The following is a 25,525-nucleotide window of genomic DNA, read 5'->3' on the forward strand; positions in this document are numbered from 1 at the left end:
TGGTTCGATCACCGATTCATTTTTAAAAACCATGATATATATATATATATGAGATACGTAGTATTTTAATTTTTCAGAAAACAACATTTTAAAAGTGGTTAATTACATTTTCAAATAAAATTTAAAATAATAGATGTATGCTCAACCGAATAAGAAGATACATGGTGAGACCGATTAAAATTATCACAAACACACGGTTCAAAAATGTTAATGAAATAATTCGGTACTTGGTATGTGGTCATGCCTAAAGTTTTAATTGAGTAAACCAGACTTTTGATTAATAAACACCCCCCCATGAATGTCATGGTTAGTGCTTTTATGAGCCAGTTGATTAGTTATAATTCTTTTTTTCTCTATCATATCTTTTGGTTTGGGCATCATAATCAAGACCATACAATACGCATGACACTTGAAACTTCACCCATAATTTAAACCTAATCCTTTCTTACATGTACGTACTTAGTTCACTCTTTCTAAACCACCATAACTTTGTTCTCATATACCGAAGTGGGAACAAACATTTTCCTTTCAAAGCAGAAAGATAAAAGAAGTAAGGAAATTGGACCAAGAGACCGAATCCATAGATGATGTCACATTATGGTTGGGTTTAGACTTTACAGGTACAATTCGGGTTGGTCCTAGTTAACCAGATCTCGTCATGCCCAAATTGCACTCTGGTTTGGTTAGGGTTCATGGTTTCAGCTTTCAACATGGTTTGATTATGGTTAATTATTATGAATTTGGATGGTGTTTAGTTCCATTATCGTTTATTTGAAAAATGATACTAATATATCAGATAATAATTATTATTATTATTTATCAATTTTTAATGTTTTTATTCAACTCATAATGACGCCGAAAAATGTTGATCAACCACTTTTCTAGGCTATTAAGATAAATTCCACATCAAACATTTATTAAACAAAGAGCCATTGCTCGGAGTATGCCTACGCGGTTTAAAGTTTAAACAGCTTGAATCTGGATCAGGAAAAACGGGTTTGTAGTCGGGTGGGTGGGTCATCATTTCCCAACTCGGAAACAGAAACTCAGAAAGGCAATCACATTTTTTAATTAAAAAGAAAAGAAAAGAAAAGAACTCAGAACTCACGTGCTCTTTCTAAATCTTCCGTATTTGGGTGAGGCGCTGAGCTAACTCCCAACTCCCCTCACCACCTCTGCATCACCGGATTCACCACTACTACCACCACCGGTAGCAGCGGCGACAGCAGCAGCGGAAGCAAATATGCAGGCCCTCCAGTCACCAACACTCCGAGTTTCTCCACTGGACCCTCTCCGCAAGCAATCTCCTCAACTCACCAATATCAAGCCCACCACCACCACCAAGAAGAACCCTTCTACTCTGATCTGTGCTGTAGCCCCAACAACATCAGCCCCCAAGAGAGAGACTGACCCCAAGAAGAGAGTCGTCATCACGGGAATGGGTCTCGTCTCCGTCTTTGGAAACGACGTCGATACCTATTACGATCGTCTCCTCGCCGGAGAGAGCGGCATTAGTCTCATCGATCGGTTTGATGCTTCCAAATTCCCAACCAGGTTCGCTGGCCAAATCCGGGGGTTCACTTCCCAGGGTTACATCGACGGCAAGAACGACCGTCGCCTCGACGACTGTCTCCGTTACTGCCTCGTCTCTGGCAAGAAGGCCCTCGAAAATGCTGGCCTTGGTGGCGACAACCTCTCCAAGGTCATTACCTTCGGGTTCTTTTTGTTTAATCCATTTGTTACATCGTTACTTCTGATGCTAGTTTGCTGTAATTTCTCTTTCGTTATTCGCGCTCGTTAGCTGTTGGATTTAACTCTTCAACATGATGGGTTTCCCTTATCATACATTTGTAAAAGGATGTCATGTTTCTCAGACTCGTGGAGGTAATTGCGAACTTTGCATTTTGGATCTGAGTTATAGATTCAAATATATCGCTTTCTGTACAAGTTATGGTAGACTGGTAGTAGTGAACCATGAATAGAATAGAGAAATGATTCAGAGGGAGGGCTGTAAATGATCAAGATCTAATTTTGTTTCTGTTTCAAACACCTTAATTGGGTGTTGGATTTCTGATTAAAAACTGACGTAAACCTCTAATTGGCTGAACCATGGAATCACTCCCCTTGATTCCCAGAAAGATTGAGGTTATTGGTTTTATACTTTTCCATGGCTTTCTACATAGAAAGGTAAGCAGAAAGGATTTGCGCTGGATTAATGAGAACTATGAAGAACTTGGCTGAGTTATCTCTTGCATCAGTTATAAATTCATGTCCTTTTACACCCATTTACTCTAAAAGGTGAATCATTGAGGTTCAAGGGGTGAAAATTATACCCTGTACATATTTAAAGTAGCAAGTACCAGATTGCGAAGAAGTCTTAGGGACCCTAATTGCATAGAGTTGCTGTGCTTGAGACATCCTACTTGGATTCAAGAAACCGCAACCAATGGGATTTTTTTTTACCATTAGTAAACCTTAAAAAGTTTTGAAAACTTCTGCTGTTACATGGTAGGAGGTGTTTTCTTTCGATACTCAATTCTTTAGTGTGGCCTTTGTGTAAAATATTGTTGTGAAAAAGGTTTAGAATCATGTTCAAAGTATTAGCTGGAGCTTCAGGCCCTGCTTAGATATGTAATGTTTCTGCATCTTTAATATGGTGTTATTTCAATTGTTTCAGTCTGGTTATAGACCAATTAATTGTTATAGTACAACATAAGTAAGGGCATTTGAATTATAAGCCCTATGACTCTGGGTGTAGACCCAATAATGTTTCCCATCTTCTTGGATAAAGTGCATCGATAAGACAAAAGGTGTATCCCGAGTTAGGTTATTCTTTTGTTATCTAAGTTTCTTCTTTTTAACTTGTAATATTTAAAAATGATTAAAAATTATAAGGAAATAATAGAAATTGTAGATCAAGACAACAAATGGAAAATCAGATGGCTCTCTCTCTCTCTTGACATTCTATTGTTCATCATCAATCTGGTGGTTTGTGATTAGTCATGAGAGGATGCTCTATACAACTGGCTAGCCTCTGAAAAGCCAGAATTTTGGTTTGAGTGAGCATGAAACAAATAGACAAAATTGAATTGGAGTAAAGAGCTGTTACTTGGTAGAGGTACTAGGCAATAGCTACATGAAATATTGCTAATTGTGTTGTTTCCACAGGGAGTTTTCTTCAAAGCTTTCTTGTAATTTTTATTTCTCTGTCATTGATATACTAATGGCTTGATTTCTTGTTTACTCTATAATAGGTTTTAAAACTCCAGTGAATTTGCCCTTGTACATGTGTTGGTGATATATCATCAAATGCTTGTTTTAGGGTCCATTTGGTTCACAGACGGAGTCGGAATCGGAATCATAATCAGAATCGAAATCCTTTGGAATTGGAATTGAAATGGTCTATTCCCATAGTCTGTTTGGTTCAGACAGGAATGGGAATGGGAATTGGAATTGACAGGAATGGGATTTCATTCCCAAGGGAGGGGGAGAGAATGGCCATTCCCTCAAATGGGGGAATGCCATTCCACCAGGAATGGGAATGGGGTTCCGATTCCGCCCAACCAAACAGTTGGAATTGGAAGAGCCCATTCTGATTCCGATTCCAGACCCTTGTTCCCACGAACCAAACGGGGCCTTAGTTCAAAACAATCTGTAAGATAAAATTAGCTTCACTTTGGAGCTTTATTGTCCTCAAAATTCCATAGATTATGCATTAATGTTATTAATGTAATATGCCTCACTCTCTTCTTTGTTCAATCTATGTTTTTTACAGATTGACAAGGAGCGAGCTGGTGTGCTTGTTGGGACAGGAATGGGCGGCCTTACAGTGTTCTCTGATGGTGTTAAAGCTCTAATAGAGAAAGGTCACAGGAAAATTACTCCATTTTTTATTCCTTATGCTATAACAAACATGGGGTCTGCTTTGCTTGCAATTGAACTTGGTTTCATGGGTCCAAACTATTCAATCTCGACTGCTTGTGCTACATCCAATTATTGTTTTTATGCTGCTGCCAACCACATCCGGCGAGGTGAAGCTGATCTAATGATTGCTGGTGGAACTGAAGCTGCAATTATTCCCATTGGGTTAGGTGGATTTGTTGCATGCAGAGCTTTGTCACAGAGAAATGATGATCCACAAACTGCTTCAAGGCCTTGGGACAAGGAACGAGATGGCTTTGTTATGGGAGAAGGTGCTGGAGTGTTGGTAAGTTAGAGAAGTCATTGGATGTGTAATCTATGACATCTTTCACCCATTAGGCCAAGTAGGGAACTTTTCTACATGTGGTAAGTCCCACACTGTCCATCAGATAGGGGATCCACTCAACTGTATGTTCAATTCCACAGTGAGCCCTACATTCAACCTTTTATTGGACTTCTGCCCAATTAATTATAGTTGTGCAAACTTCTATAGCAAGGAATTTGGGCCTTTGGGAACAAATTTTCATCTATGAATAAATAGTAGGGAGAAGAATTGGGGGGGGGACTCTTTATATGAAAGACCAAGTTTTTTTTAAAGGAAAACAAGTTGAGATGTAGTCTAGGCACATCTTTATGTTGGACTTATTACTTAAGTGATACATAGATACTGCTCCAGCTTGGCTGTCATTAAGCCTTTGTTTTAGCAGTCATTGATTCCTTAAAATAAGCTGTCTTAGATTATGTAATAAGGTCTCTTTTGCTTCTTGGTTGCTAATGTTTGGTCATTCTCTTCATAGGTAATGGAGAGTTTGGAGCATGCAATGAAGCGTGATGCACCAATTATTGCTGAATACTTGGGAGGTGCAGTTAACTGTGATGCTTATCATATGACTGATCCAAGAGCTGATGGACTTGGTGTTTCTTCATGTATTGAGAGCAGCCTTGAAGATGCTGGTGTGTCTCCAGAGGAGGTACTCTCTTTGCTTTTATTCAATGCTAATATTATGATAGGTTATTTATTTCTTGTCTGCTCAGGTTGCATGGAAATATTGTTTTAATTTATTTTTATATGTATTTTATAGTAAATAAACTGTTTTCTATGTTTGTCCTTTATATTTTTCCTTTGTATCCCAAGTGAAGATGCTTTTACTAATAGTTGAATATATAACTCCACTTTCTTAAAGCTGTACGTCTTTTATTTTTTGTTATTGTTTCCCACCTTGTTTGCAATTGGAGCCATTTTATTTAAAGTCAAATTAATTTTAAACCATGAATATGTTGATTTTCTATGTTTCAAATGAAAATTTTACATTTTTTATGAAGACTATAGACAATTAATAGCAAAAGATGGTTGTTGCTTGCTAAGAAACCCAAGGAATTACCCTAGGATTCATGTTTTTTATTCAAAAAAAAAAAAAACCATCACCTATGTGATTAGGTGACAATTAATAGTGAAGGATGGGTTTTATTCCAAAAAGGAACAACACCTAACCTGGCTGCAATGCCTTGAAAACTATGCTTATAGGGTCCATTCCCTTACTTCAACAATCAAGAATACAAAAATAGCTTGAGTTCACATTGGTCACAACACTTTCTTTTGACCCCCCAATAAAACACAACATTCTATCAACCAACTGAAAAACCAAATCATCTAGTGAGTGCTTGCCTAGGTGATTCAGTTTCATGTGATGCGATCACATGGTCACAACACTTGTGATTCTCTAATAAAATGCAGATATGTTATTAATCAAATGAAAAACCAAATTATCTAGTGAGTACATTCTACTGTTTCTACCCAAATGATTCACTAACAAGTAACAACCCACTAACATATGAAAAAATAGAGAATGCCTCTAGGGTCTACTACCTTACTATGACAGTTTAGAAATATTAAGGTAGCCTAACATGTTGAGTGATTAGTTTAAAAAACCATGACACTTTCATGCAACCTTCCAATAAAACACAAACATGCTATCAATTAAATGAAAAACCAAATCACCTAGTGAGTGCATGCTTGGGTGATTTGATTTCAATGAGCTTACATGGTCACAACACTTTCTTGCAATGATACAATAAAACACAGGAATGTGGAATGCCAATAATCAAGTGAATCAAATCACCTAATGAGTTCATGCCCTTTTCCTATCCCAAATGATACAAAAACAACCTGCTAATATATGAAAAAATAGAGACTACCTTTAAGGTCTACTACCTTACTATGACAATCAACAATTGCCAAGGTAGCCTAATACGTGTTATGATGTCTTCACATGGCCACAAACTTTCTTGTAACTCTCCAATAAAACACTTGGAACATGTAACACATTAGAAAGGGTAAGTCCAAAAGGAAGGGATACGGTTCCTTGACCAACTATTGGTGGAAAAATAACCATCACTTTGTCCCTACCAGATAAAAGATAAAGGATTGAAAACAATTTGACTTATCCGTCATATGGTTTGAGGCTCCAGAGTCAATTATCCAAGGGGAATCTGATGAATGGGAGGACACATGGAAGGCAATGGCAGAATTACCATTACCTAAAGTAGATGCAAAGAAGTCGAGGCAGAAGGAGTAGAATCCATCTGCGGATTGTCCTCCCATACAGCTCCAAGTGGTCATAGAAAGAATTAATGATATCTTCCCGGGGATCAGTTACAGAGGGGTGGTCCTGGCTGATAGCAGTAGATAGCTGAGACTCCTGAGAGGCCAAGTTTGTTGTATTGTACTTTTTCTGACCTTGTTGTCCTGACTTCTTATTTGATTTGATTTCTTACTCTCAACTCCTGAGCCCACTTTGGCTTCCCATGGAGGTCCCAACATGTATCCCGAGTATTTCTGGCCTTCTGGAAGTCACCCTTCTTAAAAGAATTATTGCCACCTACACCCACACTCCCTTTAGCCACTAAGACAATTTGCTCCCCCTCGGAATTATTCATCACAGTCTACCTGTTCTCTTCGAACTGTACTTGGGCATACACTTCTTGTGCTGAAGGAAGATCTTTACTTCCTAATATCTGAACTCTAAGAGACTCATATACAGGGTTCAGCCCCAAAAAAAAGGCAAAGAGCTGTTGCTGGGAAACCAAAGACTTGTAGGCCTTAGCATCCAGTCTATGTTCTGATAGTGGTCCAGTTCTTTTCAAATTGATGTCAAATCTGAATAGTAGGCTGAGAGATTCCTCTCCCCCTTCTTACAAGTAGAGGAGGCAGCTTGCAACTGGTATATTTTGGCATAATGGCATTTCTCTGAATAGGTAGATTTTGCCTGCTCCCAAATCTCAACAGTTGTTTCAGCCCACATGAATGTCTTCCTGACCGGAGGCAGCATAGAAAGTAACAGCCATGACATCACCATGCTGTTTTCCTGGTCCCACCTATCATGCTCTGCACCTTGAGACTTCGGTTCTTTGGTTTTACCATTAATATAGCCCACCTTCTCCCTGACAGTCATATGCAGTTTAATTGCCCTTGACCATTCTAGGTAATTGAAACCATCAAACGGTATCACAACCATGGGAAAACTCATGTCAAATCCTCCACTCACTCCACCTTGACAGCTTCACTGGAGGACCGACTGGACACAATAGAATCCTCAGATGACATGATATAAGGTCTGATTTCACAGTTCAGTTCAGTTCAGTTCAGTTACAGTTCAGCCACAATTCAGTCACAGTTCGGTCACAACTCAGTCAACAGTTCAGTCCACAGTTCAGTCAAAAAAGGTCATAGGGATACCACACACATATAAGAAAAAATTACTTGCACACTGCTGAAAACCATTTCAGAGATGGAAAAAAAAAAAAAAAGACAATTCCGAAGCTAGGCTGCCTTTATATGTACCCCTTCATCAATTTCCTTGGGCACACAACTACTGTAATTCCCCAAGAAACATTAGCAACCATTGTCACACAGTCACAGGTCATTTAGACCTACATCACCCCCAGAACCCACTTACCTGGGTACAAGTAAGGATCACACGATCCACAGAAGTAAGCAGACCTGCCTTCACAGCATCAGAGTTCCCTTCCTTTAAGGGTTTCTTGGCACACGACCAAGAAAGAAGGGAAGAAAGACTAGAAGAAACCCCTTCAGATCAGTCCGATCCACTCCTTGATCAGATTTGATCCACAGCAGAGGAAAACTGAGAGGACTTTATCGCACTGCTTCTAACCCAGAAAGCCCACTCTGATACCATGTTTTCTGGGTTAAAGGTGTCAGAGAAACAGAGAAGGAGAATAAGAGAGAGAAAGGAGTGAAGAGAGGTAGAAAAAATTCTGGGACCAAAATCAGTGGCTAACGGCACCAGTCATTGGTATTTATATTAGAGTGTCCCAACTAATAGTAAAAGGGAGTAAAAGTACAAGAAAGCCCACTGCGGCACTAAAGAACAGAAATATAATAAAAAGTAAATAAAGAAACTAACAAAACTGACTGATTTCAACAGTCCACTATCAATCAATTGAAAAATCAAATCACCTCGTGAGTGCATGCTTGACTGATTCTTTATTTTGATGAGTTCACATGGACACAACACTTCCGTGTGACCCTCAAATAAGTCACAAACATGCTAATAATTAGTGAGTGCATGGCTGGGTCATGTGGTTTCAACTGGTTCACATGGTCACAACACTTTCCTGTAACCATCAAATAAAACACAAACATTCTATGAATGAAATGAAATACCAAAGCACCCAATGAGTGCATGCCTATTGTTGCTAGCCCAAGCTAACTGCTATTATATGAAAAAATAGAGACGACTTCTAGGGTCCACTGCTGATCTGGTCGGCATTCCTAAAAGACTCATAGAGGGTTACCAACAGTAGCTACACTGAACCTCCAGTTTTGCAACCTTACAAGGCCCAGCAACCTTGGAGGCCAAGAAACACCAGTTGTATTCAAATGCTCAAAAGTTCTCTTTTACAAGATGCGACCTGGTTTATATAATGCTGAGAAAAAGAAGCATTACGAATGTTGGCACCTAAAGAACATTTTACTAAAATTGCTAAAGAATAGGATAGTTGAATAGAAGACAATCATAAGACTAAAAGGGAAATTGGCATCTGATGGCGTCTGACACGTGATCTGGCTGTCAGGAGATTGTTCAGTGTGATATCCGCTGGTGGGTCAGCTCTGTGATTGTCACATTCTAGGAGAGAGGAGTTGTCAATAGAACTCTGGCAGATTGCAGGTTAGTATGACAGCCTGAACGTTGAAGCTTGTTGCATGCGATGGTGAGTCATCACAGGGGTCTTGGTGAGTGAAATCAGTGCAATGAATAGGATGTGTCTTGTGATTGCTCACCAGTGCGATTTTGCAACTTCATGGAATGAGTTTTGACTCGTCACTCCTTACTTCTATTGCACTTAGTTCTCGGCCTCATCATTCTCATAGTCACATCGTGGCTAGCCCTCTGCTCATCGCCGCTAGTCATCTCATCACAGCTATGGGAGCCTCGGGTTGCATCAACTACCTTACTATCAAGAAATACAAAGGTAGCCTAATATGTGAAGCAATGCATTCACATAATCATAGCACTTTCTCATGACCTTCAAAAAACAAACGTGGACATGCTATAACTAGAAGGATAAACCAAACCACCCACTGAATGCATGCCTGGGTCATGAGTTCACATAGTCGCAACAATTTCCTGCAACCATCTAACAAAACACAAGCATGCTGCTACCAATCAAATGAAAAACCAAATAACCTAGCGAATTTGTATGCTATTGCTACACTATTTTTTTTTTAAGGCTTATTGCTACACTAATGATATATGAACAACCCACTATCGTATAAAATAGAGACTACCTCTAGGATATACTACCTAACTATGACAATCAGGTAATAACACGGTAGCTTTTTATGTAGAGTGACACTAGGCAATAAGGCGCTCATTGAGGATCACCTCAATCACCAAGATATTTTTTACATGGTGCTGTTGGTAGCGCTGTCAACAGGTCAGGTCTGGGCTGGGACCAGCTAGAACCAGAACCGACCCGACATGAAACATTGACTCAGAACCGATAGAATCTGTAATTTTTAGACCCAAAACCGAACCGATCGGTTCTCAGGACAGTTGGGTCTGACCCAACAGACCCAATTATAATAAATAACTATATATATATAGCTCAGGTCGGGTCTGAATCGGTTTGGGACTGGGTGGAACCGGTTCTGAACCGATAATAATCGGGACACTATATCAGGACCTGGAACCAGAACCGTCCCAATCGGTTCAGGTCCGTCAGGTCGGACACTTGGACCGACCATTGACAGCCCTAGCTGTCTATTTCATAATAATAAAATAGACATTATTAAACTAAATTATTCAGTTTAAGTTAAAAGACTAGTTTCTTTTTATTGTTTTTCTTAGTTGTTAGGGTTCAGTGAAGATGTACACTATATTGATCTTCTTCCTTCTTTTCTTTTCTTCTTTTCCTAGGATAAAAAAAGAGGCTCAGCCCCTCTATTTTCTGAAATCTTTTCTTTCTTCCATTTTTTTCATAAATATGTTGATTTTTTATGTTTTAAATGAAGTTTATACATTTTTTTATGAAGATCGTAAACAATTAATAGTGAAAGATGGTTGCTGCTTGCAATGGAACCTAGGGAATTATCCTAAGGTTCATGGTTTTTATTCGAAAAAATCCCATAACCTAGGCAGCTAGGACAAGGCACCCCCTATCGCCTAGCCTTGCCTCAGTGCCTTGAAAACTGTGAGTACAGGTTTTCTGTGAATATAACATGGATAGCATCTGATCATTTCTATGGATACGAAATCTATTCCTGCACAGAGTCCATTTAACCATGACCAATTGCTCATTGAGAATCCATTGAACATTGAGAGCCCTACCTAGTAGCAAAGAAAAAAAAAGTAGTTATGTCCCCATTTTTTTTAAGTTGCTCATGACCAATTAGAGGAACAACTTTCCTGTATCAAAGTTCCAATATAGGTATTCTTCTGTAGGGGAATCAAAAGGCTTGATGAATTAAACTGTTAGGTAGAGTATCAATTTTGACATTTCTTCTTTATTTCTCAGTATAATGGCCAGTTCGTGACTTCATTATTTCATGGAAATTTTGCAAGTTAGGGAATTTAAATTCATCACACAGTGGCCAACTGACAACTAAGTTCTAATCCATCATTAGCTTTAAAGTTTTTTTCCTTGACTTGAGGGTACACTAGTTTCTGTTTGAAGTTCCAAAAGGAATCAAATTCTCTTTAAATTCTTCATTTCATTCATTGTCATCATATATACCTTGTCCCGACCATATGAGGTTGGCTACATGAATCCTGCTTCACCATTCTGAAATCTGAATCATTTCATTAGTAAATGAAATAACTCTCTCTGCCCCACTCTTCTTTACTTTTTTCCTAGGTTAACTACATAAATGCACATGCAACTTCCACAATTGCTGGTGACCTGGCTGAGGTGAATGCTATTAAAAAGGTATTCAAGAGCACTAAAGAGATCAAAATAAATGCAACCAAGGTAAACTCTCTCTCTCTCTCACACACACACACACACATATTGCTTTCATGGCATGTTATTGTTTCTAATTATCTTTTCTGCTTTTAGTCTATGATAGGGCACTGCCTTGGTGCAGCTGGAGGCCTAGAAGCCATTGCTACAGTGAAAGCCATTACTACAGGGTGGTTGCATCCTAGTATAAACCAATTTGTATGTATTACTTGCAAATATTTTTATGCTTCTCTGATTATATTTAAAACAACCTGGTAATGGAGATTTTTTTTTTTTTTTTGAAAAAATCTCCTTTCATTAATGCAGAACCCAGAGCCTTCAGTGGAGTTTGACACTGTCGCAAATAAAAAGAAACAGCATGAAGTGAATGTTGGTAAGTTCTGAAGCTCCTAGATCTTTCGTTTTCATCTCTTTGTATGTAAAGTATAAGCAGACTAACCATTTTTCACCATTTTGTAGCCATTTCAAATTCTTTTGGTTTTGGAGGACATAACTCAGTTGTGGCATTCTCAGCATTCAAGCCTTGATTGTCAATCATATTTGATTCGGGAAGAAATAAAAACAAAAAATCTTGCTTATCCAAGAATTCCCAGATTGTATCTCTTATAGAGGCTAGCATATCCCTTAAATCTGATTTTCTCTTTAAAATTGCAATTTTGTAGTAGTACTCAAACCAAATTAACTTTCACAGCTTTCTGTAATACATTTTATTAGTTTAAGGGCCGGTATTTAGTGCCTAATTTAAGAATCTGCAAGACATTTTACTAATTGTTAACGTTTGTGCTTAAGGGCTTCTGCTTCTAAGTTCTTATTGGTAAGCAAAAGTTTTCTTTTACGTTAGTATTAACAGAAAGTCAACTGCTAGAGGGTTGAGCCCCAGCCTTTGCTGTTTCATATCTATTAACGGTTCAAACCAGTAGCCAACTAGTTGGCAGGTAAATGTATGTATACAAGGTGGTTCTGAACTTATGATTCAGAGTGGGATTGATTCTCAAAGAAAATCAGTTAGAACTTCAAAACGCAAATCATCAATACTTGAAACCGCCTCGCTTTAAGGATGGTTTTATAGCAAAAACTAGAAGGCTTGGCCTCTCAAACTGTTTTTTGTAGGGGAAAAAGGCAGTTGCTTTTACCATATGGAGGGGTAAGTTTCATCCTCTAAAGCCTTGTTCCTTTTCCAAGAAGTGGGGGTGGGTAAGTTGATGGTTGTCATGGAAAAGAAATAAACTCATTTATATTTTGGCATTAGTAGTACCCGATTCTCAAGTGGTTCATTTACTTGCACAAGTAATACCCTCCCGAGACTTGATACATTTGTTTGCGCAGGTAAATAATTTATCGAGGCTAAAGATTTTTCGCCAAAAGGAATTGCATCATCATCATGAACACAAAAAAGACATCATGATTCATAACCATGTTATGATCATGATGAGAGCTTGGCAAAAGTTTCATTGCCAACTTGGTGCAACCCCCTTTATCCGGTCTTGGGACAAGCTCACACTAGTGGAGACCAAAAGAAATTGAATCGGCATTAAAGGCATATCAGGATCCATGACCATGATCATCAGAGTTAGGCAAAAGTTTTATAAATCCCTCCTTCATCCAAGCTTGGGACAGGCGAGATAAGACAAGCTAACACTGGCTGAGGCAAAAAGAGTTGGATCCTTGAGAAAATTAAAAATCGAGTGACATGAGTGATATACTGATATTTTTGTGTTTCTAAAAAAAAAATAAAGAGGGCAATTATAGTTAAAGTCTCGACAATTTGGTTGTGGGGCGGCTAGTTATTTTATTCATGCTGAGATTCGGCTTTGGACTGTTAATTAAGCATATATTATTAAATAGTCAAATTAACAGAAATCTTTTCAATTATAAAATATTAAAATATTAGCATCTATTATATTAGTCTCATGAGCATTTATGTGCTTGTCTGTAATTTAATCTTACAAGCCTTAAGTTACAAATATATTGTAATTTTTCTATGTGAGATTCAAGTAAAGCTAGGAGATGACAAGTGGGTTCTAAGAGTGGAGGGAAACAAAATTTGAATTTTGGCGAAAGTCAAATGGCTTATGTGAGCATGAGATATGTGTGGGTGTATGCAAATAAAAGCAAGAAAAGAACAAAATTATCCTTTCTAAACTTTTAAATCACACCTAAAACTACAACAATCCTCCACATGATTAACAAGTTTAATGCAATAAGTGATACCGAGTTGAGATGCTAAAATATAAGTGCAATGATGTAGATGTCTTTTGGACTATGAACCTACATTTATGATATGCAAATCAAGGCCTACAAAAGCCTGGTGGACTATGCCTATGAACCAGTCTCCTTCACTATAGACGATAATTTGATACCCACACAATTGTCTTATAATTACTGCATGTTCAACGGGGTGGCACTAATTTGGCCCCGCGTCATCTTGATTTCATGAGCTTACTAGAAAACCGGCCTAAGTTTCCATAGGAGGCAGCCTCACATATAAGCTCACATATGTGAATCCAAAAATATATAATACAAGTGTGAACTATTTTATCACACAAAGTTAATAATCATGAAAATAACAATGACTTGTTAAGAGTATGCAACTCAACCTAAAAGCAGTGAACACTTTAAAATGAAATAGGGACAAATAACTAAAATTTATAGTACTCAACAGGTCATCTAGTGACTTTGCTCTTCACATATGAACCTAACTCATGGGATCTCCACTTGCATAGGTTGGGTTTTGATCAATAATGACCTTTAAAATAGGCCTAAGTTCCATACCTCTAGAAGATTCAAACACAAGCTTCCTAGGAAAAGCTTTGGTTAGAGGATTTGTCAGGTTCTTTTCTGACCTTACAAAATCAAGGGATATTATCTCATCAGAAATTAATCTTTTCACTACATTATGTCTCAATCTGATATGTTTATTTTTACCATTATAGGTTTATTTTTTGCTTGAGCAATAGTAGCATGAAAATCACAATGTAATGAAATAGGGGGAATTGGTTTTTCACATAAAGAAATACCAATGAAGAGATTTCTCAACCATTCAGCTTCAATCCCAACCTTTTCCAAGACTATAAATTCATATTCCATGGTGGACTTAGTTGTGCATGTTTGTTTAGAAGAATTCCATGACACAACACCACCACCAGGTGTTAAAATATAATCATTGATAAAGTTGGATTCTAAATCAGAAATCCAATATGCATTGTTGTATCCTTCTAACACTGAAGGATAACCACAATAAAATAAACCGTAACCCATAGTTCCTTTAAGATATTTCAATAATCTAACAATGGCATACTAGTGATCAATACTAGGACAATGAGCATATCTACTTAGTCTACCAACAGCATATGCAATATCATGATGAATACAATTTTAAAATACATCAAACTTCTAACAATTCTAGAGTATTCTAATTGAGATATAGCATTTCCTTTGTTCTTAACTAGGTGAATACTAGGATCATAAGGGATTTTAACTGGTTTACTATCAAACTGTTCAAATCTTGTAAGAATTTTCTCAACATAATGCGGTTAAGGTAATAAAATACCTATATTGGCTTTGTAAATTTTCATTCCTAAAATGACATCAGCTTCAGCTTCACCTAAATCTTTCATATCAAATTTGGACATTAAGAAATTTTTAGTTTCTTACACAACGGATAAGTCAATTCCCATAATTAACAAATCATCAACATATAAGCATATTATTACCCCAGAATTGTCGTTAAATTTACTCTATACACAAGTGTCACTATCATTAATTACAAAACCATTAGAAGTTATTACATTATCAAAATTTTCATGCCATTGCTTTGGTTCTTGTTTTAAGCCATAGAAGAGTTTTACTAATTTATATACCTTATGTTCTTATCTTGGGGCCTGAAAACCTTCAAGTTGGTTCATATAGATTTCTTTCTCAAGATCACTATTTAAAAATGTGGTTTTTACATCCATTTACTATATAACCAAGTTATGTGTAGAAGCTATGACTAAGAGTGTTGTAATAGAGGAGATTTTTGTTACTAGAGAAAATGTATCAAAGTAGTCTTCACCTTCCTTATAGGTTTTAGGATCTTCATCAACCAAGTATGAGAACATAACATCACCCAAGTTAGTTTCTTTTCTTGCTCTTTTGCTTCTTCTAAGATCAAGAATTAACTCAGAATTATTATCAGGTACTTGGATGTTAAGATTTTCAGTTATTCTGTTAATTATATTGTATGTATTAATTTTATCCCATTTATGGGGAAAGATGGCTTCAAAAAATTATGTATCTTGGGACTCTAAGATATTATTAGGCTCTACAATATTGCCTTTAGACTTTTAGAACTAGAAACCTATAGGTTGCACTATTTTGTAAATATCCAATAAAAGTACAATTCATAGTTCTTGGTCCAATTTTCCTCTTTTTAGGTTCAAGGATTCCAACTTTTGCTAGGCACCCCCACACTTTCAAGAATTTCAAATTTGGTTTGTAACACTTCCAAAGTTTAAAAGGTGTTTTTCTTGTTTTCTTATGTGGAATTTCGTTTTGAACATAGCATGCAGTTATTATGGTTTCCCCTCACATATTTTGAGGCAAACCAAAACTTATTAGTAGGCAATTCATCATTTCTTTTAAAGTCCTATTTTTCCTTCTTGCAACTCTATTTGATTCAGGAGAATAGGGAGCAGTGGTTTCATGTATTATTCTTGTATTTTCACAAAATTTCTTGAAGGATAAAGAATCATATCCTCCTCCCTAGTCAATTCTGAGTCTTTTAATTTTTTTGCCCAACTACAATTCAACCTCGTTTTTATACTTGTAGAACATTTCTTCTGTTTCATCTTTACTTCTAAGAAGATATATTTTGGTAAATCTAGAAAAGTCATCAACAAAGATTATGTGATATGATTTTCCTCCTCTAAATAATGATTTTCATATCTCCTAAGTCACTATGTATCAATCCAAGTAACTCATTTTCTTTTTGTACTAGTTTGTGACTTTTCTTAGTAAATTTTGATTCTACGCATATTTGACATTTGTCAATGTTGTGAAAAATCAGAAATTAATCCTATTTGTTTCATTTTCTTTAAGTATGGAACACTAACATATCCTAATTTATCATGCCAAATGTCAATAGATTCAACAACATCAACAGAAGTTGAATCATTTTCATTTATGATTTCAAGTACATTCAAAACAAACAAACCATTACTGCAATAACCTTTCCTGACAAAAGCCCCATTTCTGATGAGTATAAGTTTATTAGACATAAAAGAGAGTTCTATCCCTATTTTATTGAGTCAGGAGCCTGAAATTAGGTTTCTATGAGTGATGGGAACATGAAGGATATTAGAAAGAGATAGAATTTTCCCGAAAGTCAGTTTTAAGAGAACATTTCCTTTGCGAATAACAAGAGCGGGCCTAGAATCACCCAAGAATACTTGCTTATCTTCCCAAATGGGAGTATAGGATTGGGAACAACTTCTGTTGCTATAAATGTGTCTTGTAGCTCCTATATCCAAGATCTGTTCCTTAGAATTTGCTACCATATTAACCTTAGAAACAACAACTACAACAATGACATCTGATCCAATCAAGTTAACTGAATTTTGTTATTATTAACATTGCCTGAGTTCTTCTTATTGAGTTTGCAATGCGGTGCCCAATGTCCTTGCTTTTTGCATCTATGACAAGCACCTTTCTACTTGAAATTGAGGTTGAAGCTTTTCTTAAATTTCTTGCCTTGGTTGTATTGTCCTCCATTTTTTCCTTTGGTTCTTTCATGTTTTTTTCATGCTTTATCTTAAAGCAGCCTTCAAGGCCATTTCACTAAGTGCATCAGCTCATTCCTTATCCTTGTCCTTCTTCAATTCTGATGTGAACCACCAATTCTTGCAATGTCATTTCCTTTTGCTTCTGTTTCAAGTTATTTTTGTAGTACTTCCAAGACATAGGGAGCTTCTCAATGAGAGCCCCAATGATAAATTGTTCTTGGAGTGTGATTCCTTTAGAAGGTCATTTATAATCATATGGTAGTCATGAATCTGTGATGAGACAAACTTCTCCTCTATCATGGCAAAGGATAGGAAAATGCTAATGACATATTTTTTGTCCCCAATATCCTTGATGATATGTTTAATTTTAAGAGCATTCTAAATTTCAATAGCAATGGGGTATAGTTGGTAAACGTTAAACAGTTGGTTGGTCATAGCATTTAGTAGTGCATGCCGACAAATTTTATCAATGAGGGTCCAGGTTTGAGTTAATGTGGGATTCAAGCAAAGCTAAGAAATGAAAAGTGGGCTCAAAGAGTGAAAGGAATCAAAATTTGAACTTTGGCAAAAAATCAAATGACTTATGTGAGCATGAGATATGTGTGAGTGTGTGCAAATAAAAGCAAAAAAAAAAAAAGATAAAACTATCCTTCCTAAACTTTTGAATTACACACCTAAAACTACAACACATAAAGGCATATCAGGATCCATGACCATGATCATCAGAGTTGGGCAAAAGTTTTAGTGCCAATTGCCAGCTTGATAAATCCCTCTTTCATCCAGGCTTGGGGCAAGCGAGATAAGACAAGCTAACACTAGCTGAGCCAAAAGGAGTTGGATCCTTGAGAAAATTACAGGTCGAGTGACACGAGTGATATTTTAGTGTTTCTATAAAAAATTAAAAGAGGGCAGTTACAGGCATCTCTAAAGTCTCAACAATTTGGCAGTGGGGCAGCTAGTTGTAATTTTATTCATCTTGACAGAGATCCGGCTTTGGGCTGTTAATTAAGCATATATAATTAAATAGTTAAAATTAACAGGAATCTTTGCAATTATAAAATATAAAATATTAGCATCTATTATATTAGTCTGGGCAATTATGTGCTTCTATGTAATTTAATCTTATAAGCCGTAAGCTACAAATATATTTGCTCCAGATTCAATGCTCTGGACTGTTGCAACATCGACTCCAGCCTGTTTACCGGTCCAGACAATCTGAATTGTAAAATATGTCGACAACCCACAACCTCAAATGATTGAGCTTGTGGATATGCCATCACTGAAAGAGCTGGCAGATTCCTTTTCACTCCAAACTCTCTTTAAAAGCATTCAGACTCTACTTTCCTTCTCAGAACTCAAAGCCAATTCTAAAGATAAGTTGTCCCATTCACCATTTTTAGTTCCTCCATCCTCTTTCATATCTAGAGAACTTGTAATGGAGGGTCGCAGGTTGTCCTTGGTTATCACCATCTACATCATGGTCCTGATGGTTTCCTACACTTCCAAAGCCACTGCTGCAGTCGAAGATGTTGGAGAGATTGCCCCATCTCCAGCCATGGAGAACGCTGGAGTTGTTCTCTGTGCACCTGCCATTCTTGCAGCCATGGCTTCTCTGGCTGCATGGCTCTTTTGAATTTTATATTTTCATATTCTTGATTTCCCGTGATTGTTTGGTTGGGGTTCATTCTTTTCTGTAAATGGGCATGTCATGAAATTCATGCTTTTGTGAAGAAATGGTTTGATTATTCATTCAAATGCGTGTTACTCTGTGTATCTGAAGTCTGGACATTCCAAATTCTACACCCACACACACATATCTAACACTAAATGGTCTGCATTCCATTCATCAATATAATTAAACAGAACTACAATCGTACAACATAACGAGCACGTTGAGGAGATAGACATCCCCTCTGTGCCTTCCTTCAGAGTTTCAGCATCTTCTCCTACTTTGATCAAGTTGATGCATAGTATACAATCCATCAAGCAAGTTTCTTCTGTTCCACTGAAATGGACTTAGTTACAGTGGTTGGTGTTCTGACGACTATTGGACTAAATACAGCAAATTGATCCTTCCAACTTAAGGACAAACATATTACAGCACCACGTAAGAAGAAAAATACAAGACAGGCCTGTCATTGTTAAAATATCACAAGAAAAAGCAGCACCCTTGGTTGATCAGTAGTGAGCATCACAATCATAGGCTTGCATGTTGAGACCTGAGAGAGCAATTCAGCGTTGCTTTATAGAGCCAAATAGATCTTCATAGGAACGCTTAGGAGCCTCAGGTCGAGATACTATCTCCACAACCTTGTATGAGGATTCAGGATGGAGCAACGCTTCAACAGCAACTTCTGCAACCAGATCTCTGGATATAGAACCTTTATAAAGAGTATCCTGAAAAGAGGACCCAAGAAGAAAGGATGAAGCTAATAGATAAGAAACCCAGTTTCAATACAAAAATATGGAAACACGTTTAAAAAAGGGAAATGCTAGCAGCTCTACCTCAGGCTCCATGACTACGTTTCCACTTGGGGGTTCATTTCTCAACCCACCGGGCCTTATAATGGTATAGTCTATACCAAATTTCCTGATGTATTTCTCTGCCTGCAACTTTGCAATCAACACGAGTCCTAATACATTAAGCAAGATATAAGCTGGATTCAATATTTGCCCCATTGCAGCTCCATTGACTAAAATAGAACTGATAAGAATGAATCTATTAACACCAGTTTTGTGGCATGCTTCAACAAGATTTACTGTCCCATAATTGTCCACCTGCAATGATAGGAAATATCAGGTCCTAGAAGAAAATGCATTCAACATAACAGGTGAGAATTTGAAGCTTATTTTGGAATTGGTTTCAGGAAGTACATAAACTATTTGAGTAAATTGTGATATTACAATGCTTGAATTATCGATCAGCATTGCAAAATACAAGTAATTCAACCAAAATGGTGAATGACTATTGAATTTCTTTCATGAGAGAATAGTACCTAGAGAATGTGTCAACATAAGAATAGATTGCACTAATTAGAGAACTAGTTAGAAGAATGTGTATTTAAGGAAATTATGTATTAATCACCAACCAAGGCCATCAATTAGCATTATATGAATGGATTACATGTATCAGTAAGCAACATCTGGGTCAAAATAACGGAGGTTCCTGTCAGACAAGCAACCCTTGCGGATTACTCTGCTACAGATTACGTACTTATGAAAGAATGAGAAATTTTCAAGGAAGATAGCTAGAAATGCTTCTCCCATTTGGAAGTCTATTTCTAATGCTCTCATCCAGATGTATAATAAAGTGGGGGTTCAAACACATCCTAATTCAAACCTGAATGTTTGGAACACCCCCTGGATTTCTGGTCAAACTCCTTTAAGGTTCTAGTTGGTCCCTCAAATCAGAATTTGAAATCATTAGTAACAAGGGACCTAGTTAATCCAAGGGGGAATTGGGATCAGTCTAAAGTGTCTAGTTACTTTTCTGGTGGGGACAAGAAGCTAATTTAGGAATGTACATTCTGTCAAACAGAGATAAGGATCATTTTATCTGGTTAGAAGAAACAAATTGTAAGTTTTCAGTTAAAAATTTTTTGAGGAAAGAATGGCGTTTAACTCGTAATGTTTCGGATAATTCTGTGTTGTGTGTTACTAGGTCTGGAAGTTAAGAATACCTCCAAATTTTAAATTGTTTTAGTAGAGAGATTGCAGAAATTTTCTGGTTTCTAAAGCAGAAATGGCAAGGAGAAGTATGCAAGTAGAAACTACTTGTGTTCTATATTCACAGGAGGAAGAGTCCTTGCTTGACCTTTTCTGTGTTTGTCCTTTTTCGAGGGCAGTTTTATTTGTGAGCCCTTGGTCTCTGCAGATTCCTCAGCACTGTAATAGTGTGCTTCATTTTTTCTTGTATGTTTTAGATTCAGGAATTAATTCTTCTGATTTTTCAGATCTTTTGGCCTGGGTTGCTGTGGCTTTGTATTTTGTGTGAAAAGCTAGGAATGATAAACTCTTTCCAGAACAGGCTAGACCAGTCTAGTGGGTAATTAAGAATACTTGTAATATAGTGAATAATTTGTCATTGAGCTGCAGAGAAGTTAGTACTAACAGTTCTGAACCTGACTGTTGTTTAAAAATTCTATCTTCTGTTTTTGAAGAGGGTTCTGTTTTAATCCAGTGTGATGGTGGTTTGAGTAAAAATTACCTAGGTTCTTTTGGCTTTGTGGTTTATGACTTAACAAATGCTTTTTGGTTGCAGTGGCAGGTCCAGTTGGTCTTGTAAGTGTAGCTTTAGAAGCAGAGTTTTTCTGCTGATCTTCAATCACTACTTTTTGCTAGGGATCAAGGTTGGAGTAACATATATCGTTTCTCCGATGCAAAGCTGCATGGCCTTGTGGATCAGATATATTCAGTTGTGAAATTTTTTGCTAATGTAAATTTCTTTTTACCAATATATGAATCTAATTAATTAAATTAATAATAAAACAAGTAAATACAAAGAGGAAATAAGGGAGAGATAAGCTTTCTTAGCTCTCCCTTGAAAAAAGCACATGTTTACAACATAGCCCAAAACAACTGATTTCTTCCCACCCCCTATTTAGCCAATGTATCAGCAAAAGAATTAGCATCTCTTTTCACCCATTGTAGATTAACCTCCATTCCTTGTGACAGCCATGTAAACCTACTTTTTTTCATTAATGTAGCTCCCCCAACCAGCAACTTCTTCCTTTTTCATCCAAATTATAACTAGCTTTGAATCCCCTTCAATTTACAGATGTGCAGCTCCTTAGCTTTTTGAACACCTTCCTAGACAGTCATCATTTCAACCCTCAAAGAATCACCCACACTAATTGGACCCATAAAAAGAGAATAGATTCTTTCTTCATTATTTCTAAAGACTCCTCCAATGCCTGAAAGACCTAAATTTCCTTCAATATTTCGATCAAAGTTCAGTTTTATGAACGCCTGAAGGTGGGGACCAACTTGGCCTGATGACAGCCTTGAGGGGAGCTGGATCAGCTACTTCCTTCTATTTTCTCATGAAGTCATCAGCACGGATATCCTCCTCAAAGAGTTCCAAGGGCTTAACCCAACGGAACACTCTAATAGTAATGACTTCAATTAGGGCACCTCTACTCTCCTTTCCTAATATAAATTTTAGTTATGTTCCCAGAACTTTTACTATTGCTGCTCATAGACTAGCTCAGAAAGGTAAAGGTTTTGCAAGGGGAGTGTCCCCATCCTTGGTTATCTTCTGATGTAAATAGTTTGTTTGCTTAGTTCTAATGAATTGTTTTGCTTATCAAAAAAAAACAGCAACACCAGAAAGTAGGTCATATCAATGTGGACAGTGGACCTAAATTCCTGGTACAGATTTTGTGCTTTGAGCTTCCTGTTCTGCTTTTCTTTTTGTTTTTAATTTTTTATTTTAATTTTTCCTTTTGGGTTGGGGTGTATGAGTCTCTCTGTAGGGACTGTGCCTCTCAGGTAGCTAGTCATATAGTTACTACTGAAGATTTCTCTTTTAGCCTTGCAGGTGCTTGACTGACAAGACTGTGTACAAAGAAAGCCCAGGAACCGAAGGAATGACAGATTTTTCCAGATTGATACATCATTTTAAAGTGTCACCAATAATATGTTTATTCAGAGCATTCTACTACCATCTTTGATCTTTACAACAATTATTTGAAAGGAATGTAATCTCAGAAATGAGTCTCAGCAGTCCATTGGACCACGCAAAGGTGGAGAGGTGTTGATACCAGTCTGAGCTACTCAAGCTTTCTAGGCATAGACAGGCAATAAATTACCAATATGAAAGCAATTATTATATTTTTTTTCTTTAGACAAGTTAATTCCTAATCAATGTATTATCGTATGGGGGAAAATGAAGTGTATGAACTAAATGAATGCACATAGTGCAGACAATCAGTCCTTCCCTCTCGAAAGAACTATTTAGGATAAAGAGAAATTATAATTGTGTAATTGGCAGTAGAAGTTCTCAGTCATGGGATCCTTTTACAAGTAGTAGTTCTCAGGTTCATAGATAAATTGTTAATATAACAGAGGGACTACCATTTCCTTTTCCATGCAAGATGAACAAGGAGAAACATATAGATGGGACACAAAGAAGAGAAAAAACTATTAATTATTTTATCGATCAAATAGAAGCAACATAGCTAAGTAAAACAAGACGTCAACCATTGCTCTGTCATATAATTAACTGACTCACCTTCCATGGGGCCAATAGATCCCATGAAGGTCGAAAACCTGTGGCGCATATTACAGCTTCTGTATCATCGCCTATAATTTCTGCTAGCTTCGTCGGACCCTCTGTTACATCAGCCCTCACCTGTAAATGAGCAAAACAATAAGAACTCTATCAAAATCACTTCTGAATAAAATGCACTACTTAAAAACTCCAATGAACTGTGATTAGCAAGAGAGAGAGAGAGAGAGAGAGAGAAAGAGAGAATAAAATAATAAAACCCATTTCAATTTAACCTTGAAAATACTAAACCGAGAACCGCAATTAGTAAAGAACTGAAAATAAATGATACCCACAATTTGCAAAGCTGGGTTGTCAGAAAGACTGTTTTTTGCTTTGTCCAAATCGCGTACTCCGGCTTTAACTTCAAAGCCTTTGGCCAGCAGTTGCTCAACAATTCTCTTTCCGGTGCCCCCGGTAGCCCCAGCAACAAAGATTTTCTTTCTCTCAGTTGCATTTGCTTCTTCTTTTTCTCTAATCTCACTTCCTTCCATCTGACAGTAGAATTAGTATAAAATGGGGCAAGAATGTCGGAATGTAGAGAGGGAAGAAGAATAGAAGGGTTTGGTGAGAAAATTTCTATCGGAAAGAAGATGGAAGTTTGTGTGGAAGAGAGATATGGGCCTATGCTACTTCTGTTATTTTATTTATCTGAAAACGACTGTCAAAACGTCATTTTTAAGATGGACAACTCCTGGAACAATGCCACGAACTAGCTGACTCGGCTCCACGTGTCAACTTCATTTCAGAATTTAAGAGAACCCAAGAAAACAAGAATAATTTGCAGTCCCATGAAATTGCACTACAACCAAAAATAAAATCAGATTCATTTGGAGTCCCATGAATACAAACAAACCAGGCCCTAGAATAAAACGAAACAACAGACGTTACAGATTAGAAGTTTCAATAAATGCCTCCCAATAAGGTTTTACAATTTTTACAAATTAAATATAAATTTATTCTGTGTTTGGTTCCGTAAGTTTCAAGTTTCATGTGTTTGGATTCGTGGACGTTCATGGATTGGCCCTACTTTATTTATAATTTTTCATTTTAAACATTTATTTTAAACATTTTTTATTTTTCATCTTAGAAATGTTTTTATTTCAATTTTCTACCATTTATTTGATAAATAGTGAAATCAAATAATTATTTTATATGCAATAAACATTAGCACAGCACTAATGTAACAACATTTTTTTAATAAATTCCCACGAAACCAAACACATCATTAAAGAATATATTGGTTTTGGGTCTATATAAAAACAAAAAAAAAAAAAAATCAAGGCAGATCTTTAATATATGATGCTATCAAAGCTGAGGTGGACTAGCAGTAAATAAAATGTTAAAAACCCCAATGCTCAAGTTAATAAGTGTAGGGCGATGGTTAGGCTGAACTTTTGAGAGCCTATTAGCTAGCAGAGTTTGGCAGCCACAAGTGTATAGAAAACCTCACATTGGGTGGCAGGCCCTTATAGTATTTGCCATCAATGCTATTTTTTGAGAAAATGGCGCCATATAAGTATTACATCAGAAAAAGTGGTGTTTTAGAAAACGGTCTCTTGTTTGGTATCATTTTTTCACAAAAAACGTTGCTCTAAACCATGTCTTGAAAATCATGAAAGTGTGGTTTGAAGAAATGTCAAATTCAATGTTTTTTCAAAAAACAACGTGTTTTTGCCAGCAGTGCAATGATGTGGTATTACTATGGCATCATCTTGAATGTTAGATAATATAGACCAATACTAACAACGGTTCCATAGCACTGGTACCAAACAAAACCAATATTGTTTTTCTATAAAACAACCTATGTGGCATCACCATTTCCAAACAAAAAATATGTATTACAACTTATACATACATAGCACTGTTCTGCTGTGTTCCTAGCACCGATGCCAAATGCCTACATGGGCTTAGGGAGAGATGTTGTTAGCTTCAAGGTAATACTACTTGTGTTGTTAGAGACATGCATTATACATTTCACCAAGAACAAGACAAGTTCAGGATTGTTAGCATGGAACAGGATCTGCTCCTCACACACGGACGCCTCACAAGCACATCCATCGTGCATTGGGAACATTTCCCGTGAATAATA

General features: G+C 36.9%; 2 protein-coding genes across 3 annotated transcripts; one reads left to right on the forward strand and one right to left on the reverse strand.

Annotated features, from left to right (window-relative positions):
• Positions 1–1,099: 1,099 nt before the first annotated feature.
• On the forward strand, positions 1,100–12,171 carry KASI (3-ketoacyl-acyl carrier protein synthase I). The gene is made up of 7 exons (XM_010242998.3): positions 1,100–1,702; positions 3,776–4,207; positions 4,719–4,892; positions 11,299–11,412; positions 11,500–11,601; positions 11,710–11,776; positions 11,863–12,171. Exons 1-7 carry the CDS (start codon positions 1,244–1,246, stop codon positions 11,928–11,930), a joined length of 1,416 nt encoding a protein of 471 aa, XP_010241300.1. The 5' UTR covers positions 1,100–1,243; the 3' UTR covers positions 11,931–12,171.
• Positions 12,172–18,983: 6,812 nt separating this feature from the next.
• On the reverse strand, positions 18,984–24,081 carry LOC104585946 (NAD(P)-binding Rossmann-fold superfamily protein). 2 transcript variants are annotated; one of them, XM_010242997.2, is made up of 5 exons: positions 23,730–24,060; positions 23,398–23,517; positions 19,895–19,943; positions 19,671–19,798; positions 18,984–19,562 (listed from the first exon to the last, which is right to left on the reverse strand). In XM_010242997.2, the coding sequence occupies exons 1-5, from the start codon at positions 23,925–23,927 to the stop codon at positions 19,398–19,400; spliced, it is 660 nt and encodes a 219-aa protein (XP_010241299.1). In that variant the 5' UTR covers positions 23,928–24,060; the 3' UTR covers positions 18,984–19,397. The 2 variants fall into 2 exon arrangements, with proteins under 2 accessions (XP_010241299.1, XP_010241298.1); XM_010242996.2 differs by having other exon boundaries at positions 19,671–19,943; positions 23,730–24,081.
• Between the last annotated feature and the right edge of the window lie 1,444 nt (positions 24,082–25,525).

The sequence above is a fragment of the Nelumbo nucifera genome, chromosome 3 (assembly GCF_055504915.1).
Source record: "Nelumbo nucifera cultivar China Antique chromosome 3, China Antique-T2T, whole genome shotgun sequence".
NCBI classification, from domain to species: Eukaryota; Viridiplantae; Streptophyta; class Magnoliopsida; order Proteales; family Nelumbonaceae; genus Nelumbo; species Nelumbo nucifera.

What these genes read in the sequence shown, in the direction of transcription:
- LOC104585946 (XM_010242996.2), bottom strand. Translation starts at nt 23,927, where the DNA reads ATGGAAGGAAGTGAGATTAGAGAAAAAGAAGAAGCAAATGCAACTGAG. An exon ending in ATCTATTGGCCCCATGGAAG is followed by an intron (nt 19,944 to 23,397) that starts GTGAGTCAGTTA and finishes CTATCATTGCAG; the next exon opens with GTGGACAATTATGGGACAGT. An exon ending in ACGTAGTCATGGAGCCTGAG is followed by an intron (nt 19,563 to 19,670) that starts GTAGAGCTGCTA and finishes TCCTCTTTTCAG; the next exon opens with GATACTCTTTATAAAGGTTC.
- KASI (XM_010242998.3), top strand. Translation starts at nt 1,244, where the DNA reads ATGCAGGCCCTCCAGTCACCAACACTCCGAGTTTCTCCACTGGACCCT. An exon ending in GTGGCGACAACCTCTCCAAG is followed by an intron (nt 1,703 to 3,775) that starts GTCATTACCTTC and finishes TGTTTTTTACAG; the next exon opens with ATTGACAAGGAGCGAGCTGG. An exon ending in GAGAAGGTGCTGGAGTGTTG is followed by an intron (nt 4,208 to 4,718) that starts GTAAGTTAGAGA and finishes TTCTCTTCATAG; the next exon opens with GTAATGGAGAGTTTGGAGCA.